At 30.6% G+C, this 14,279-nt stretch overlaps 1 protein-coding gene across 1 annotated transcript in view; it reads left to right on the top strand.

Annotated features, from left to right (window-relative positions):
• Positions 1-14,279, top strand: part of cdi (center divider) — a 313,904-nt gene that overhangs the window by 211,110 nt on the left and 88,515 nt on the right. Inside the window, exon 3 of the mRNA XM_065515254.1 lies at positions 7,904-8,025. Coding sequence (XP_065371326.1) covers positions 7,904-8,025 — 122 coding nt within the window. The remainder of the gene's footprint in view (positions 1-7,903; positions 8,026-14,279) is intronic.

Here is a 14,279-nt window from a genome sequence, read left to right as displayed (position 1 = left end):
CCCCCGATATGTAAACTTTGATGGCAACAAGTCATGTGTGTTAAAATTTGATTCATCAAATCCTTAACAGCAAAAAATTTCACATTAAAAATTTCAATACCGTCGCACCGCTCAAATCACTTTAAAGTCAATATTTGCGAAGCTGCCAATTAAATATAATTTTAGAAAATCAAATATTTTTTAAGTATTAAAGCAAAAAAAACACAAAATTAAATTTTATCATCTAAAAGCAGCAGCACTTTGTTTTCGCCTTTTTCTTACATTTTTGGTAATAAATCCCCAAAAGAGTTTGTCTCCTCTTAAGCATTTTGTGGATATTGTGTTTTTTCGACATTTGTTTGATTGGCCATGGATGGATTGTTTGGTTGGTTGGCTTTGACTTTATGTCTGTCTGACTGTTAATGCAGGAACTTAAGTAAGAAACAAAAAAAAAAAAACTTGGGTTTTTACTTGAATGTTTTAATAGACGAATTGGAGCCAGCCAGCCAGCCAGCAATCAAACAAAACTGCCAGTCCAATCTAAATGGAATTTTTTATTTGTTGTTTTGCAAACTGATTTGGCCAAAAAGTGTTGAAGAAATAAGAAAAATACGAGTATGTAGCCAATATGTTGTTTCAAATTGAATTTGACATTTTTTTTTATTAGTTTGAAGTTAATATATAAGTTGACAGTTTAGAGTCAATTTGTTGAAGTCAACAGATTTTTTTGTTAAATTCCTTTAAATATAATAAACTATACAAATAAATATTCTTAGAAACTTGGGTTTTATGTAGAAATAAACATAAAGAACGTGCAAAATGCCAGGCTGTGCTGAATCTTACCTATTTATTAAAAAAAGTTTTGGTGAAAAAAAAAAATTCGGATTCGAAAATATTTTCCCCGATTTTGACTCATTATCGGCCCGACTTTCTATGGCGTTAAATACATCGTTGGAGAGGTCTTTGAAATGCCTTTAATTTGATAACCACATGACTGAGTAATCGAGACATATGTAGTTCAAAAAAATAGGTTAACAAATATCTAAGTAATCGTGGTTTTTTGGTTATATTTAAGTCATCTATAGGCCGATTTTCAAACTAGGACTACAGCCGATATATTTATGTATCAATCATGTTTGTAACTTATTTGAGGGCTTCAGGAAATTGACTTCAACAGACTGACGGACAAACGGACTCGCTGTCTATAACAATCTAAAATATATGAGGGGCCGCAAAATAAAAGGTACTTTTTCGAATTTTTTTACAAATTGATTTTTTGGTATTTTTATAATTTTTGGATAGAAATCTTCTAGAAAAATTCAATTTCCCAAAATGTTTAAATTTTCAAAAAAGTACCTTTTATTCTGCGGCTCCTCATATGTACTTTATGTGGTCGCAAATATAAAATGTGGAAATTACAAAAGTTATGTAATCGTGGGCAATTCAGCATTTTGTATCGGTCAGTTGCTTTATTAGCTTAAAAGTTGTGAACTAAAGAGAGTTTTTAAAGCCCGATAGAACTTACAAGAGGGGTAACTGTCATACTGCGCTCACTTTTTTATGTCTATGATCAGTAGACTCTGTCAAATCATCATGAGTAGATTGACGATTGAACAACGCTACCAAATTATCCAAATTTATTTTGAAAATCCTTCATGGATTTGCGCAACTTATAGACGACTGTTTTATCGCAAAATTGTGATCAAAAACAGACCCTGTATACCCAGGGTTTAAAAACGACCTTTAATAGAACGATCAGTTCTAGACTTGGAAAAACCAATCGAAAATTGCACGATCTCACATATAGACAACATTTCAGTGTTAGAATTTATTTATTGCTGGAATCAGTAATGAAAAATCGATGCAAAATTTGCAAACTACTTGAAAGATTACTGTTAAACAAATCACGAATTACAAGATCTTACATGGAGAGATCATATTAGAGCAGTGGTGCCCAAAATCACAATTCCCTAGCACGCGTAATAGGGCAAGAAAATTCTGCTGACGTTACTTTGATACACATACACTATAAGCTTATTTGTGCGTTTTCTTATAATGATCATGTGTTTGCTGCTTTGTTTTCATCTCAGAGAACAAAATCAAATCAAATTCTCCGCTGTTCTTATAATGATCATGTGTTTGTTGCTTTGATTTCATCTCACAGAACAAAATCAAATTCTCCGCTGTTTTCGGGCACCACTGTATTAGAGTGATAAATTCTTTATAGCCATGAATGCGTAATGAAATTGTTTATTTATCAGCTGTTTGAACTGGCCAATTGCAAAATAAATACAAAACATGGAAACTATTATTTCGATCAGTACCAAATATGGATAAACAAACCAAAATTCCTATGATCTTGTATGTAGAGAATATTTTTGAGGACGACAAATTCTTTATTATGCAAAACAGTAATGGCCCGCTACAGCTGTCATCAGCACCTTTCTAGTTTGTCAAATATAAAGCCGTAAATATCATTTATTTGACTCGCATTTTATCAAGAACTGATCTTCAAAAAATTTCTGATTTCCTAAACTTTGAGTGAAAGTGCAAATTTTCTTGTTCTTTAGATGATTCCAAGGAGGCCAATATAAATTCATTCAATATATTACAGTTAAATGAACAAATTGTCACTAATACCTATTTTTTTAATTCCTTTTTCGCTTCTTTGGAAGTTCTTTTTATGCTTAGAAGCTATTCAAACCATAGCTTCCAAAAACTCTACTTTGCCATTTAGTTTACACAAGTCTTGTAAATATTTTTAAATTTTCGCATTTAAAAAAATCCGTATTTTCTACCATTGACCCCACAGTGCCCTCGCATACACACCGCCATCAATTACATATCCAGCACCCTACTCTATTGTCTCATGTCTGCACAATTTGGCTGCGATATCATCATCAACATCGTCCAACAAATTGAAAACACTTGTTTGCCTGACTTAACTATCAATCTCTCACACGAGGTATGTGTGTAAGCGTTTCTGTACGTCCGTCCTTACAGTCGGCCTTTCTATCTGTTATCTGTTTTTGATAAAGAGAAAAATAAATAACAACGAGACAACAACGACAACCCAACCAACCAACAAACAAGCAAACATAAATGATGATGGATAATTGCTTTGTAGACTGTAAAATCTGAACAAAAAAAATAAAAAAAACACGAAATAAGAAAAATACCCACAATTTTTATTACACTTATCAAACCACCTAACTCCCCCTACTCCCCCCACCCAACACTCATATAAAAAAGTGTGCTTGACATTGCATCATTATACCCTACACCACCATAGTGGGGAGGGTATTATGCGTTTGTGCAGATGTTTGTAACGCCCAAAAATATTGGTCTAACACCCACCTTAAAGTATACCGATCGACTTAGAATCACTTTCTGAGTCGATTAAACGATGTCCGTCCGTCCGTCCGTCCGTCTGGTTGGCTGGCTGGCTGGCTGGCTGTCCATGTAAACCTTGTGCGCAGAGTACAGGTCGCAATTTTGAAGATATTTCGATCAAATTTGGTACATATTACTTTTTCGGCCCAAGGACCAAGCCTATTGAAACTGGCTGAAATCGGTCCATTATTTCACATAGCCCCCATACAAATGTCCCCTCGAAATTGGACTTTATCGGCCATAAATGTTTAATTTATCTATGTATCTACACAAATTTCGCTCCAAATAAGTTTTATATATACAAAATTCATGTCAGCAAATTTTGTTACGATCGGTCCATAATTAGTCATAGCTCCCATATAGACCCGCTTCCGAAAATCACTTTAACGTGCATAAATAACTTAAAAATGTTGGTATACACACAAAATTCAACATAAATAACTTTCATATAGACATAAATCACACGACCTAATTTAATGGTGATCGGTCCATAATTGCTCATAGCTTCCATATAAGGCCCACTTCCGAAAATCACTCAAAAATATAAATTATTGATATTTTAAAAGAAAAATATTTTTACTCATTTACTTGGTGTAGGGTATTATATGGTCGGGCTTGACCGACCATACTTTCTTACTTGTTTTAGTTTGAAAGTGTTTTTTTTTTCTTTCAAACATTCATACACGTACCAAATATTAGAAAGTCCATCATCATCAGTATCAGCAACAACTTTTATTTCTACGAAAACTGTTTATCTAAATTGTCTATAATTTTCTGTTTTGAGATTATAACACACAACTTGGCAGTGGGAAAATCAAAAAAAAAAAATATGATTTCAGCCTAAGGTCACCCACCATCACTGGTCACAACACAATTAAACTGCATTATACTCGCACACAGCAACTGCAACACTTTGACCCTCAAATATTTTTGTTTGTGTTGTTCCCTCAACGATCGAACACATAAAACATGAATTTGTTATTTGAAAAAAAAAAGTTTCAAATTTCACTTGTTTACTGAAATTTAAGAAAAATAAAAGTAAATTTTTTTTTCAATAATTGGTGGAGGTGATTTCAATACCCTACATTATGCATGCCATAGTAATGGTTTGGAAATTGATGGATTGAAAACAGTTTGACAGCTACAGTTAGTAATAATGTTGTATCACAGGACAGAACAACTCGTTTTAATAGTTGAACAATATTTACAAAAACACTGAAAGTTAGTTGGCAACATTTCGAGCAACTTGATGACTTTGTTAAATGTCAAAAACGTCGAAAATTTTCAAAAATTTATCCGCAATTTGTCACTATTTGGTGCGGATTTTAGGCTGAAGGAATCATTTGTCCTAGTACTTATTTTACCTTGATTAAAGTAAAAATGCAATTGTTTGGATTTTAAATTTATACACAAAAATTCAGCCACACATTAAATAAAAAATTCCACGGGAGTTTTTTCCCATTGAATTTGAATAGGAAAAATGAGAAAAGGGAAAAAACTCCCGGGGAATTTTTATTCGTAATTGATCTGAATATTGAATTTTGGTCCTTGCTTAATGTTTGCTGGAAATGTGATATCTTATAAATGGTATCTGGGGTTTGATTATGAACTATTCTCTATAAATTTCACAATTTTTTGTTCCACTTGTAAAGAATGATTTTGATTTTCTCCCACAAGATTAATTTGCATGTCAACTAGGAAATTTTAACCTGATCTGCCTGAGTCCATTAGGTTAATGTTTGACATTCTTAACAGAATTTTACAATAGATGGCGTATAGTTTAATCGCGGTTTTTATACCCTTCACCATCGTGAAAAGGGATATATAAGTTTGTCATTCCATAATTCAATGTCAGACATGTTTTAAAAATCTGCAAAATCAGTCCACAAATGGCTGAGATATGAGGAAAAAACCAGGACAACCTCGATTTTTGACCTATTTTTTACCTATATCTGGATTACTAAGACATTAATATAGACAATATGGATATCTAATGATAGATATTTCAAAGACCTTTGCAACAAATCGGAAAAAATGTTTTTTAAACAGAATTTTTTCACAAAAACAAAAAAAATTCTTTTTAAATTAAAAAAAAAAAATGTTTAAGTAACAATTCGGAAAAAAAATTTGTCCAAAAAACTCTAAAAAAAATACTTAGTTATTGACTTTAATACTTTAGTTATTATAGTGTAAAGAACGTTGTTTTTTGTTAGCTTCGAAAATGTCAAGTTTTGTGTCAACAAAACGTCATATGCGGGAAGTTTTGCTTTAAGTTTTTAATTTGAAAAAAAGATGCCGCTGAAGCACACCGGTTGCTCACCAAATGTGAATGTTTTTGCACCGAATCATTACTTGCGATGAAAAATGGATCCATTACGATAATCCGAAGCGTAAGTGATCGTATGCGAAGCCCGGTCAATCAACCTATACCGGACGCAACTGATTCGTTTGATGCGACTATTGAATGAAAAACTACCAGAATACGGCCTTAACATACGTTTTTCATTAGAACTTTTACCTCACCTCACCTTTTACCTTTAAAAAGTATGCCAGCTATTATGTTTAATGCCAATTATATTCATTTGTTGTTAATCTGATTAAAATGAATGACGAGAAAAAAGTTCGTACTAAAATTATTAAATATTTTCAACAAAACCCAACTTGATCCTACAAAAATAAACCCAACAATCAAAGGTCTGCCGTCAAACTGATTCCAATGTTATATTAAACAGTATCGGGAGAACTTGTCCTCCATATAGAAGGAATGGTCCACATGATGTTTCTAAAGCCAATAAAAAGCTCCCAACACATCCGGTAGGAAAGCAGCCGGTTAGCTCAGTACTTAGACTATTTGGTACGAAAAGTTAAAGCCAATGCAGGTTTAAAAACATACAAGGCTCAAAAAGTTCCTGACAGGAACTCTGCTGAAAATTTAGAGGCCAAAGACAGAGCACGAAAATTGAAGTAAAATTTTATACAAAAAATATACCTGCTGCAAAATGGATGACGAAAAATTTTTCGCAGCTTCCGTGTCAATCTTTTTATGTTGCTGATGCTCAAGGAAATGAGTGTTGTAGAAAAGTTTAGGACCCAAAAGAAGAAAAATTTGCGGCAAAAGAAGCTAAACATTTGTAACAAAGGGCTCTATAAATACCGAAATTTACATCAAGGAATGTATACAAAAGAGGATGCTTCCATTCATAAGACTATTTATTTTTGCCTGATTTGGCAAGGTCTTGAGTGGTACAAGAGCAATAATGTGTTATTTGTACCAAGAGATGCAAATCCTCCAAACTGCATGGAGCTAAGGCCAGTGGAGGGATATTGGGCTCTTGTTAAAAGAGGAAAGATGTCCAAAAGTGTGGTAGATTTTAAACGGAGATGGACTACCTGTTCGAACAAAGGGACATAAAGCTCTATAAAAAGCTTAATGGAAGGGTTTCCGGTTTCATCACTATTGATTAGAATTATAAAAGCAATATTTCTTGTAAATTGTAATAATAATGTCAATAAAATAAAAAAAAATCGAAACAGTAAGTTTAGTTGGTTAATTTTTATTAACATATATGTATGTTAAGATTTTTTCGATCTCAATCCTTAATTACTTTTTTTATTGTTGAATTTTATTCAGAATTTATCACAAGATGCAAGTTAACACATTAACTGCCAAGGCAATTTCACCAAATAAGATGCTGGGGCCACAGCATTTTCTTTGCGTAATCTCTTCGAAAACGTCAATATTGGAATTTAGGCTACTGTCAGTAATATTTACTGCTTAGAAATCGATTTTTTTTATAAATAAGAGGGTCTTACGAAATGGCGAAAAGGATGTTTTTATGGGATATTGAGTTAGAAAAAATACTCAGTACAAGTTCAGAAAGTGATGAAGAATGTGAAGATTACAGTTTTGATGAGGAACTTCCAGACAACATCGTAAAAATTCTTAAAATCCAGCACTATTGTCTGACATAGCTAGAGAGAATAAAAGTCGTGTCAGACATATGTGTCCGACGTGGCGTAAACCGCATTGTGCAGTGTCACACATATGTGGCCGACGTTGCAGTCAATGTGTTAAGAGCAAAAAGGCAACCTTCGCTCTGTGTGATAAGATTGACAGCAGTTTTGCAAATAATGCAAGAGTAAAATGCAAAAAAGGCAACATTTTGATAGAAAATAAAATGCTCTCAAGTTACTAAATAGTGTGTCATATAGTCAGTAAACATAAAGTTTTTTTCTCATACAGTTATTTATGCATAAATTTATTAGAAAAAAATCCAACTAAACTACAACAATAATTAATTATTGTTATTGTTTTGGTCACTTGTTAGTTATTTTGAGTTGTTGTTTATTAATATGACCTCGACATTGACAGTTAAACAATTTTTTTTTTTTATAATTTTTTTCTATACTTATTTGTTATTACTATTATTACTTATTGTTATTGTTTTTATTTTAAACAATTATTTATTTGTTTTGTATTTTTTGTAAATGTAATATTTATGTTGTTGTTTTTGTTTATATTTATTTTTAGGTCACACATCGTACAACGGGCCAGGTGATGGTTTTAAAAATGAATCAATTGCGAGCAAATCGACCAAATATGTTAAGAGAAGTACAACTTCTAAATAAATTATCACATCCAAATATATTAAGGTGAGTAATAATAACTATTTAAACTGTCTAGAAAATACAATATGATTTTTAAACGAAATAAACTAAACATACAAAATGATAAATAGGTATTACAGTAACAAGAAGTTATTTAATGCGCTTAAATTTAAATAAATTGTATATTTTACTGTTTAAGGGAAATAACAGGACACTATTTTTTTTATAAATAGCAACAATCATGAACTCAGAGCAAAAAAAAACTTAACTCTAAAACTGAATTTATTCCTTTCTTATTTTGTATGCTTAGAATGTTTCGTGCAGCCTATAAACAAACAAGTAATAGACAGACTGGCTTAAAACTCCATTTATTATATCGTCACCTAAGATGCAAAAAGGCCTATCATCACTTTTGAAAATTTTACAGGAGAGACAAAAAACAAAGAAAGTATAGTCGGTCAAGCCCTACCATATAATACCCTACACTAAGTAAAAGAGCAAAAACATTTTTCTTTTAAAATTTCAATAATTTATATTTTTGAGGGATTTTCGGAAGTTGGCCTTATATGGTGGCTATGACCAATTATGGACCGATTGTGTGATTTATGTCTCTATGAAAGTTTACTATGTTGAATTTTGTGTGTATACCAGCATTTTTAAGCGATTTGTGCACGTTAAAGTGATTTTCGGAAGCGGGTCTATATGGGAACTATGACAAATTATGGAACGATCGTAACAAAATTTGGTGACATGAATTTTGTATATATAAAACTTATTTGGAGCGCAATTTGTGGAGATACATTTATAAATTAAACATTTATGACCGATAAAGTCCAATTTCGGAAGGACATTTGTATGGGGGCTAGGTGAAATAATGGACCAATTTCAGCCATTTTCAATAGGCTTGGTCCTTGGGCCGAAAAAATAACATGTGCCAAATTTTATCGAAATATCTTCAAAATTGCGACCTGTACTCTGCGCACAAGGTTTACATAGACAGCCAGCCAACCAGACGGACGGACGGACGGACATCGTTTAATCGACTCAGAAAGTGATTCTAAGTCGATCGGTATATTTTAAGGTGGGTGTTAGACTAATATTTTTGGCCGTTACAAACATCTGCACAAACGCATAATATCCTCCCCACTATGGTGGTGTAGGGTATAATGAAAAGTGTTGTGGTTATAAATATGATTTTCTTTCTTTAATAAAATCGTTATTTTTAAAAATAGAAAGCTATAACTATAAGAAGATGTGTACCTTGATGCGCTGTACCAATATCCATTAAAAACTCAATTTTGAATTGTTTGGTTGTTAAGCCCTTTTACATTTCAGGTGACGATATATAAGATTTACTGTTATGGATTTATTTCAAGTATTTTATTAAGTTCTAATAAAATACTAATTTTAGTGACTTTCCAAAACCCCATTTCTTTGTCAGCAATCAAATTATACTTTGTATTTTATGTTCTTAAAACGTTAATAAATTTCCCGCAATTTTCAATAATCCTTAAATATTTTTAACGGCCAACGTTTAAAAAATTCTCATAAAATTTCCCAAAAAAAATTTAATAGAACTGGTGAAAGTTTATGACTTTAGTATCAGAAATATTTAAGGCACATGCAAGATAATTATTTGTGGTTTTCAATTTTTGAACACTAAACTATTTTAATTGATCATAAAGTTAAATTAAAATTTCAGTTTTATGCTTTCAAATTGGGTTTGTCATCAATAACTCTTGAAATTCTAAAAATTAAGAGAAAAAAATCAAATAAACCACCTGCTAGGGAAAATGAAATATTCCCAAAAATAAAGAAAGATTTCTTTAGAAACATAGAAATTCGTATGCTGAACAAAACTTTAGTCTAGCTCTCAGTGGGGGTGGGGTACCTGGGTTTAATGGTTTAATTTGTTTATTTTTCTTTTGTATTTTTCTTATATTTAGAAATTTCTATGCATCCACCCACTAATTTCTTTTATTCTGATTATATGTTTGTTTTCTTTTTCTTATTGTTTTTATTTTTGTTTAGAATGAGTTAGAAAATTTGTGTTTTTTTTGTTGAAATATTTCTATTTCCAATTTCTATTTTTATTTCTATTTATAAACTTTGTTTCCATTTGTTTGATAGCAAAGAATTTATTTTTAAATATTTGGGTCAATAACGGAATTAAACATTTAAAATTAATTGGAGTCTTAAAAATTATTTCAGTTTTCTTTCCATTTGTTTTGTTTTCTTTTTTTAAATTGAAAATTGTGTTTGAGTAGGGAGATTTTGAAATACAACAGGTTTCCTTTTATGAATATAAACATGAATGGTGCGGCGCCGTTAGTTTTAGACGCTGCACAGTGGTATGAGAATAAAAAAAGAGGAAATAAATCTGTAACTTCTAAACCCTTACGCCGATTTGAATGAAATTTCACATGCGCAAAGAGGAAGTGTAGTCGAGTATACGTTTTGAACGTGGACCTCATGACCCCACCAGGAGCGGGACCAGGGGTTCCCAAAGTAGGACACCTCGGGTATGTTCAATTTTTAAAATTATCCTATTTCATCGTTTGTGTTCCGATTTAAAACCTCGTCGTAGCTATCAATTATCTCTTATAGCTTAGGAGATATTCGCATTTGAAAATTTAATTTTCAACATTTTTACTCACCCTACTCCAGTTTTTTGGTGACCGCGGTTCCAAATATTCTCCGATTTTATCAATTTTTCTTTTATAGGATTAACAATAGATCTATATATCAAATAAAGAAAGAAGTGTTTAAAAATCATGGCTGAGTCCAAAGTTACATGCATTTGAATTTAAAAAAATTAATTTTTTTGCGATTTTTCGCAATTTTTTTGGAAAAAAAGTACTTTTATTCTTTTTAAGTTATCTAAAAAAATTTCTAAGAGGATGTATAATGAATTTGTATTTTTTAAAAAGCTAACTTTACGTCAAATATTTTAAATGCAAAAAAACATTTATAATTTTTGATACCGACAAAAAATGCCTATTTTTTATGTAAAATTCAACTTTAGGGCAAAAATTCTCAAATCGCATACTCGATATCAAAATATAGTAACCTATTTTAGATGGCCCAATAAGTTCTTAATTATTTTGTAAATTGTTCCGATAACCCCGCCCCTATTATGGATATTATAGCCAAAAAACGAAAAAATCCCATTTTTGGGATTTTTCAAGATTTTTTTTTGGGAATTGCGGAATACTTAATTACAAATTTCAAAATTTGTTTCTATTTTTCCATTTTAAATAGAAAAATCTACATAACTGTGAAATTTCATTAAAAAATATTCATAAATAAAAATTTTATTTCAATTTGAAAAATTTGTATCTATGCAAAAATTCAATAAAAAGTATTTTTTGTCATATTTTTCAAAAAAGTATTCCATGAATTTTTTATTTGTCAAAAGTTATATATATTTTTGAAAAGTAGACAAAATCCTCTATCCATTGATATATAACTTGTCTACCTTATGTTTTTTACGTGTCAAATAATTTAGGGAAAACTAAACAACTCGCTGAGAATTTACTAATTTTTGGAAATAATTCGGTATCTCGGGAACTATTAGAGTTACGAAATTTCAAATGGTTGGAGCTGTGGTTTTTTCGAGTTGATTTACGTTTGTTCAGCTTCCTAGCGCTAATGGGGGCAAGTACGTAGCCCCTCAAAGTTGGTCACTTCGGGTCTCAAATTTTTTAAAAAAAATCGCCAAAAATGAGCTGAAGTTTTGAATATAAATAGTCCTTGAGAAGATCTACATAAAATACACTTACAAGTATATGTTATCTCTATTAGTTGAAGAGATATTCAGGTTTATTGATTTATTTTTTTTAATTTTGCTCGATCTTTTTATGGTTATTTAGATATGGCGGGCGTACGGAGGGTCGAAATTTATTTTTAAAATATCAGCTATTTTGGCGATAAAATTCTAAATAAAATAAAAACAACTTGCTAACAGTTATCTCTTCCCTATAAAATGTTATACGCATCCAAAGTTGGAACTTGTAAAAAGGACCTAATTTTTTACGTTTTTCCCCAAAAAAGCCCATATATTTTTTCTTTTGTAGAAAAAAATTTTCTTCGGGTCTATATAAAATTTTTATATGATCCGGAAAAATAACTTAATGCAAAAACGTGTAAAGTAAAATTTGGCTCACTTCAGCGGACATAGCACCCCCTAACCTATCAAAACTTGGCCAATTTTGTTAACAAATCTTTTCCTTTTTCAATTTAATATTAAATGGGAGCAAGAATATGATTTAGAGCAGTGGATGAAATTTATGGCCAGCTGTGGTGAATTTAAATGTAAATAACACGAATGTTAACAAACTTCATAAAACTGATCAGATAGGAAATAAAAATCACAATAAATAGCTGGTCAGATTACAACTGATCCATGTTCTCTTTATGCCTACCACTGACTTAGAGTTAAACTCACACTTTCTGAGTTATATCTAAGTTATTTCAAACATTTTTAATTCTTATCGATTTCAAAACACACACACATTTTAGTTGTTGAAATTACTTTAACTTACATTCTTTCCCAAAATAACTAAAACTAAGCTAAACTTTTTCCATTGAGTTCAAGGTTTCTTTAAGAAATTAGTTCACTTTTGATATGTAAACAATTACTACTATTAAATAATAATAATAAAATTATTATTTAAATGTTAAAATTCACACAGTAATGTTAAAAATACATTGTGCTACTATTTATTTAATATTTATTATCGCCTTTAAATGATTTATTTTGTATTTATTTATTTTGTTTTAAATCTAGAGTAGCACAAGTTCATAATTTTTATTTCTTTTGGTTTTATGAGGCCAGTCAGGCCAGCTAGAGATGATTGATATGGAAATATTTTAAAGAAATAAACAATTATTTTTGATATTGAAATATAAATTTCTAAGAAATAAAATTTATAGTTTGTGCCAGTGGTCAGCAATCATAGCCAACAGTGGTCGAACGCAATCTACTATTCAGATGAACTTAACACTAATGTAAGCGAAACTCTTTAAAATTATTCAAAAGGGTTGTTTCCCATGGGAGATTGTGAAGCAAAAACACAATGTTAATAATTTGCTATACATTTTATTCGATATCAAATAAGAGAATACCAAAAATTAAAAAACGAACGTTCGAATAAGTATTCGATCGTGTTCGACTGCGGTAATAAGCCCTCAGATCTTTTATAAGTTTGATTTGTTACAAAATCACATGGTTTTAACAAGAAGCGCCAAAAAATACCCTTTTTTTAAAAAGGGTATTTGGAAAAAATAATAGGGTAACGAGACCAAAAAAGCGTCATAAAATACCCGAAAAGCGTCAAAATGGCAACACTGGTTACACCACTTTTGCCCTGCCTCATATATCGATTGACAGTGAAAGAACACTTTATAACAAAGATAATGAGAACTATATAGATAACTGTAGATATTTGATTAAAATCGTTACGATATCGGTACACAGTTTAATTTAAAACCTGATACTTTTATCAAATATGAAAGTATGAAGATAAAACAAAGTCAGAAATTATAAGAGTGAGAGAGGGAGAGAGATTTTAAATCATTTAATATTTCTTTAAAATTATAAAATTTTTTTTATTTTCAATTTAAAATTTTACTACAATTAACGTCTGTCTAGAACACACCTCGCTAATTATTTACACCAGATATAATCTGTAGCTGTAATAAATTATCAAATAATTAAGATCTTATTTATGCATTCATGCAAAATATCATCAATTACAGTCAAATCATATCATTATTGAAGCACATTTATACGTCAATTTAAATGCAATTCTCATAAAACCACACCTCCACATTGTTTGTTTTTCATATGCAAAATAATTGTGCAATTTGAAATTCTTTTCTATTATCACTTGAGCAATAATTGTTGTTGAGTGGAAATACACAATGTTTTATTTTGCATTGAATAGAATTGATTATTGAATCAATTACTTTGTAATTTACATTTTAGCACGTTCGCAAATGATGGAAATGCCACTGCTGCTGTCATGCATACATCGTAAGTCAATCAGACAGTTTAACAGTCAGTCAGTCATACAATCGGTTAATATAAAAACTGAGAACTTATATAGAATAATTAAGAGAAATATAAATAATTAATATGACACTTTAAATGACACTAATTATTTACAATAATTTATAAAGGTGATTGTTTTTTTATAAAATTTCAATTTTTCATTTCAAAATAGCAAAAAAAAACTAGCAATTTATGACATCATATTCAAATGTTAATAAATTTAAATGATTCATTTAGTTTACAG

Source organism: Calliphora vicina, chromosome 1, assembly GCF_958450345.1.
Source record: "Calliphora vicina chromosome 1, idCalVici1.1, whole genome shotgun sequence".
Taxonomy (NCBI): domain Eukaryota; kingdom Metazoa; phylum Arthropoda; class Insecta; order Diptera; family Calliphoridae; genus Calliphora; species Calliphora vicina.
The sequence above is the reverse complement of the archived record's forward strand: the minus strand, read 5'-3'. Positions and strand labels throughout refer to the sequence as shown.